Source organism: Thalassophryne amazonica, chromosome 16 (assembly GCF_902500255.1).
Source record: "Thalassophryne amazonica chromosome 16, fThaAma1.1, whole genome shotgun sequence".
Taxonomy (NCBI): domain Eukaryota; kingdom Metazoa; phylum Chordata; class Actinopteri; order Batrachoidiformes; family Batrachoididae; genus Thalassophryne; species Thalassophryne amazonica.
The window spans coordinates 31975759-31982353 of NC_047118.1; the positions used below are offsets into that span (position 1 = coordinate 31975759).

Below are 6595 nucleotides of genomic sequence, written 5' to 3' on the forward strand. Positions count from 1 at the left end.
CCCCTCTGTACTCCGGGTCCGGCACCACCTCCTGCCCGGATCATCGATGGCGAGCCGGCTTGGACTGTGCGCCGGCTCTTAGATGTCCGTAGGATGGGCCGGGGCTTCCAGTATTTGGTGGACTGGGAGGGGTACGGACCTGAAGAACGCTCCTGGGTGAAGAGGAGCTTCATCCTGGACCCGGCCCTCCTGGCCGATTTCTACCGCCGCCACCCGGACAAGCCTGGTCGGGCGCCAGGAGGTGCCCGTTGAGGGGGGGGTCCTGTTGTGTGGGCCGCTGAAGAGGAGGTACTGCTGGCCCACCACCACCAGAGGGCACCCTGCCTGGAGTGCGGGTTCCAGGCACCAGAGGGCGCTGCCGCCTCACAGGAGCAGCCGGGGTGACAGCTGACACCACTCATCTGATCAGCATCGGTATATCAGCAAGACGTCATCTCCACCTCTTTGCCGAGATATCGTTCTACCTGGAAGGTAACGTACCTCAGCTGACTGTTTGACAGTATTCTTTTGTGATTTTGTGCGTTGTATTGTGGACTACTTTTCCAACGAGAGGTGGAGGTAGCTTTCCTGCCGTACGGATTCCTGGGTGCAAACGCGCCCTCATTTAATTGCTTTTTGTTCCTTGCCAGCAGTACCAGGTCCGACACGCGGAGGCAGTGGCCACCTGGGAGTTCGGGACTTGGCGGCTCCAGTATTCCCGGGGTCTGGTGGCGGAGGAAATCGTGTGGTTCCGGTTCTGCTTTGGACAGGCGTCTCCTATCTTCGAGCCTGCCCACACAACACCTTTGTGAATTGACTCTTGTCTATTGTTGTAATCTGTTGTATTTGTTGTGCACATTCACAACAGTAAAGTGTTGTTATTTGACCTACTCCATTGTCCGTTCATTTGCGCCCCCTGTTGTGGGTCCGTGTACCTACACTTTCCCAACATTTTCCCCAGAATGACATGAACAGGAAACGATCGCAGCTCACACAACCTGAGTTTCAACATCTATAAACCCAGAGAACATATTTACGAAAGTTCTAGGCACAATAGACAAAGAGTTTAATGTCTTTGCCTGTGTGCAGCAGTTAAAGTGTAGCCTGATCAGAGCATCTCAATGCATTTCTCCTGTCGTGAAACTTTACCCACAATGCACTGCAGTATGTGTGTCTGTCCAAACACTAAAACCTTCAAAATTAGTGCATTACTTTAAAACTAAGACATACAGCTGATATTTTCACTTTATAAAATGCCAGATGTGACGTTAATTTAAATAACTTATCTGGAATTATTTTTGTTAAAAATTTTAACCATAAGTTAAAATTGTATGCCTGTTGATGACTTGTGTGATATGCCGGCAAATTTGTATTGTGTCAAGAGAAACTGTCTTTATTATCCCTCCTCCTCCTCTTTTTCCTTAGTTACCAGGTCTCTTTTGCTGACAGAAAGCTAATCTGACACAGAAGTGCTGGCTTGTTGTGTCAGTAGCTGCTAGTGTACTGAAATCAATACTGAAAGTTATCAGTTTAGCTTTTACCTGTAACTTCCACTACATTTTTTAGGGGTTTATCGGTTTAGCTTTATAAAAGATAACTTTTCAGTTAGCAGATTAACTGTTATTGAAGATAACTTTTTGGTTAGCTGTGCCCACCACTGCTAGTATACATGCTAACTAAGGGTGTCACAATAACAAAAGCCACAATTCGAATCAAATACGGTTTTTAAGCAGAAGTCTGAATCATTCTCACATAAGCATATTTATTCTCACATATTCTCACATATTTAATGCTTCGATCTTAAATATGATCAATCTATCTTTGTTAGTTGGCTATGTACCACAGGCTTTTAAGGTGGCAGTAATTAAACCATTACTTAAAAAGCCATCACTTGACCCAGCTATCTTAGCTAATTATAGGCCAATCTCCAACCTTCCTTTTCTCTCAAAAATTCTTGAAAGGGTAGTTGTAAAACAGCTAACTGATCATCTGCAGAGGAATGGTCTATTTGAAGAGTTTCAGTCAGGTTTTAGAATTCATCATAGTACAGAAACAGCATTAGTGAAGGTTACAAATGATCTTCTTATGGCCTCGGACAGTGGACTCATCTCTGTGCTTGTTCTGTTAGACCTCAGTGCTGCTTTTGATACTGTTGACCATAAAATTTTATTACAGAGATTAGAGCATGCCATAGGTATTAAAGGCACTGCACTGCGGTGGTTTGAATCATATTTGTCTAATAGATTACAATTTGTTCATGTAAATGGGGAATCTTCTTCACAGACTAAAGTTAATTATGGAGTTCCACAAGGTTCTGTGCTAGGACCAATTTTATTCACTTTATATATGCTTCCCTTAGGCAGTATTATTAGACGGTATTGCTTAAATTTTCATTGTTACACAGATGATACCCAGCTTTATCTATCCATGAAGCCAGAGGACATTAAAGGAGGATATTAAATTGCAATATGAACAGTGTCAGTGAATAGAAATAGCTGTTGTCAAAATCTTGAAAAGTTTAAAAAAATAAATAAATAAATAAGAAGAACAATGGTGCAAAGCTGATCTAAGCTTATAACTTCAAGTTCTTTATCAAAAAGATGAGGATGTGTACATTGTCTGGAGAGAAGGTAACCCTGTAACCCTTTCAGGATAAATACATTAGTACTACCCCCTGATCCTAATTCATTTAGATAAGTGGCTCTGCTGAGCAGACACAATGAAAAAGTCAGGAATTGCTATTTTCTGGAGCTGTAGACTTTCTGCTACCTGAGCCGCACGCGCTTAGAGCACGACGCTCTGTTCAGCCAGATCAAGACTGCACAGGGAAGAGACAACTGACACTTCATCCTCAAAATCCTTTAATTTTTGAGAGTTTCAGTCGGGTTTTGAAACCAAAAGCACACAAAATGTGCAGCAACCGGAGCGCGGGGCTGTTTGTAACAGGCTCACAACATGCACAACAGGCAGACGCAAATGCCTGAACCTCCACTCACTTTGATTTTACCACAACTACATCAAAATGAACCCAGTTATCGCTTTAAAAACAAGTCACCTTGACATGAAATCACACTTATGTAAACTCTTCAATCCGTAAGGACCACAGATCAACTATGATCCTATCTGTTACACCACTAATGCTGACGCAATGGCTGCTCTGAGAAAAAGCTCAAACTCCTTTCCTTTACTGACATTACTATCACATATCTGCTGTCAGGCACAGATAGCCTGTGTGTGACCTCTTCACATGTACAGACACACATTACTTTACGAAAGCGACAGCCATGTTCCCATCTCGGTTTTTACCCCCGTAGCTCCATCAATGTCAAAAATGATTATTAAAATGCAAAGACATCTACAGGCAACATCTGTTAAAAACTCTAACCATATTTCATCAAAGAAGTGCTTCGAGGCACTCCAGATGTACAGGTGTGATGGCATGAGGGGTGGTGAAGCAACACACAGAGGAAAGAGCACAATCCTCTTGTTAGGGTTGACCTGATTAAGTTTCCCCAGATCTCGATCAAGGTCAATTAATATCAGCGATACAGAGTCCTGACCCAATACTTGGAGCACAGCACTTGGAGCACAACAAAGTCAATACAATATGCTTGAAACTGAACAACTCTGCACTGAATTTAAAAAAAACCCTTCACCTCAATCTGCATCTGAATGTTTTTATTTATTTTCTTTCCAAAATAAACTTTTTTTTGTATGTTTCTTATCAATTCAACTTAATGCATCACTGCAGCAGTAAAAATGGAAAACTCTGAGTAATACAGACTGAATGACATTCATCAAAGAGATGGTGGTTGTGCTTTATTTGGTAAAAACAAAATTATAATCCAATTGTAATCACTCCTGTGCATGTGTTTGTGTGTACCAAAGTAAACAGTTGTTGGACAGCTTTTCATCAAACTTGGTATGAATATTACTTGAGTTAATATCTCCAGATTAACCTTTGGAACAGATTGGTCAAAGGTCAAGAGAAACATAGCCGTCGCCGCCACACCCCTGGCCAAAATAAATAAATAAATGTGATCAATTGGTACGACTGAAATTAGTACAATTTACTTCATGATGAAAATATAAAGTCATACTTAGTTTGAAAAATTACACATAAGCCCTCTGAGGTATTTCATTACACTGGTCAACATCATTTTTCTTTTTCTTGCATGTAGTTTTCAATGGATTTAGGGTAATTTGGGGGCGGCGAATCAGAATCTGGTGTTAGTTTTTGCCAATCACCATATTTGAGAGATATGAAAACATATTTCTTGTATCAAGCATTGAAGCAAAAGCTGCAGTCTTGCACACCTTTTCAGCGCCATAAACGATATTACAGCTCTTGTTCACATTTCACAAACCTGGTTTAAAACTATGCTTTTGAAGCTGCTTTTGTGCATGATTAGTGGTGTCAAACTGGTGAGTGAATGAGCAGCTTTTGCATAATTCATCAATGGAAGTGGCTATTCACACGGCCGCCGTGTCCATAACTCTCATTTGGCTCTTCGCACAGCAAGACTCTGGTGACAAAACTTGGAACTACTTGTATAAACAAATGTAGCGGGATGAAGGTCCCGGGTCCTGATTGAAAAGACATTCCCACTAGCTTGACTAATGGAGAATTCCCCTTTGGCTGACCTAGTAGAGGAATGGTCTTTAGTACAAGCTGTCCGGGTTTGATCACACCCCCATCGCGGTCGCACAAACATACTGCATTAAATGAGAGTTATGGACTCGGCCGCCGTTCGAATAGGGTTGGCCTTTTGCCACCAGAGTCTTGTTGTGTGAATAGTGAAATGAGAGTTATGGACACGGCCGAACAAAAAAAAAAAAAAAAAATCAAAATTGAAAAATATTAAAGGAGTTAAGACATCTTGAATGCAGTATGTTTGTTTATACAAGTAGTTCCAAGTTTTGCCACCAGTCTTGCCGTGCGAATATACGTACCAGAGTCTTGCCGTGCGAACAGCCAAATGAGAGTTATGGACACGGCCGCCGTGCGAATAGCCACAGCCTTCATCAATACAGAATATGCAGATTGCAAAAAAACAAAAACGTGATGATAGGTGAAATCTGAGCTCAGATTCAGATTCAGCACCAGAAAAACGACCCTAAATCAATTCTCAAAGTCCAAGCAAGTTTTTTTTTTTTTTTTTTTTTTGGACCAATGTGATCATTACCATCTTCAAAAGTGGACTTTCAACCCATAAAAGGGGAGGAAGCTTCTACATTGAAATATGTTTTCTCATTTATACATTTCACAATTTATTTTATAGGCATATTTGTGTATTTATTCATTTAATATTTACTGAAATCGCATTCCAAGCCTAAAAATTAACCAATTAAATAAATAAATAAATGACCCCCTCACCGAAAATCAGAAAAGCTCACAGTTCTTAGTCATGTTTGCACAAAATTGCATCACTTTATCGAAATCCACCCTTATTACTCATCTGTTCTGCTCAATCATCTCACCAGTGATTCCCAATGCGGTGAACAGATTTATACAAAACAAAACAAAAAAAATTTAGCACCCAACTTTTAGCAGTGATGGGGAGCTCAGTCGGGAACACGTTAAAGCTGCTCTGACTCACATTTGTCACTGTGGTGCTGAAATGTTTAGACGAGCGGAGCAAACTGCTCTGTAATAAACAGACGGCAAGCTAAGCTAACAGCTAGCTCCGGAAAGAACCGAATGACTGCCACAGCCTAAGCAGAGGAGACGGTACTCACCTCGGTCTCTCCCTCTTCCAGACTTCTCAGACTCCATACTACAAGCCCCTGAACCAAGAGAATGGTTAAGGCGGCAGCTATGGCTAGTTTATACCGTCGGAGGAGCTTCTGCACTCTGGCGCTGGCCACCATCTTTCCCACTCCAGGTCGGCGCACGCGCAGTGACTCTTCCTCAGCTTCAAATTGGTGCAAAGTTTCTCTAACAAAACAAACAAGCAAACAAAAACTGTACCGCCAGGTCTCTGTACCTTCATCTGTACAAAAAAAAAAAAGAAAAATTGGCAAACAGCTCTTAAAATACTATTTTTTATCCTAAGCAAAACAGTGGACGCATTTCCATGGGCGTAGGAAGTGCGCCGGGGGGCGGGGAGGGGGGGTAGGTTTATTTAGAGTGCCTTAATAAGCGAAGTGCGCAACGCATCTGCGCATGCGTGGGTCAAACAGGGGCAAAAATTCCAACTACCAAACTCACACCGCTCCCACTGAATTTCGGATACAGTAGCTTTAGCGGACTGTGAAAGTTAAGGCTTACAGGGATTGTTTCAAAGGCTTCAAGCCTTAAGCGACACATACAATAATGACAGGTGCGCATTGTGCTGTTTTCAAATGCTCGAACAGAATTTATAGGCTTGAAAGTTGGCTGAAAACACACGATTGCAAAGCTCCGCCGAGTCCACACAAAGACGGAAATCAGAAGAAATGTGGTGGTAAACCACCGTTCAATCTACACAATTTCCCCACAGAAAAGAAAGATGCAGATGGACATAAAAGACGGACTAAAATTGTAAATTTCTTGCACACATTTAGTTTGTTAATATCCTGAAACCATGCCGAATTATAATGTGGCTGATGGTGCCCTTTTCGTGCATTGGCTTAT

At 41.8% G+C, this 6595-nt stretch overlaps 1 protein-coding gene across 1 annotated transcript in view; it reads right to left on the reverse strand.

The window, feature by feature from the left end:
* xylt2 (xylosyltransferase II) overlaps nt 1–5878 on the reverse strand; it is a 44665-nt gene extending 38787 nt beyond the window's left edge. The window contains exon 1 of the mRNA XM_034190027.1: nt 5719–5878. Within this exon, the coding sequence (XP_034045918.1) occupies nt 5719–5850 (132 nt within the window). The 5' untranslated portion in view covers nt 5851–5878. The remainder of the gene's footprint in view (nt 1–5718) is intronic.
* Between the last annotated feature and the right edge of the window lie 717 nt (nt 5879–6595).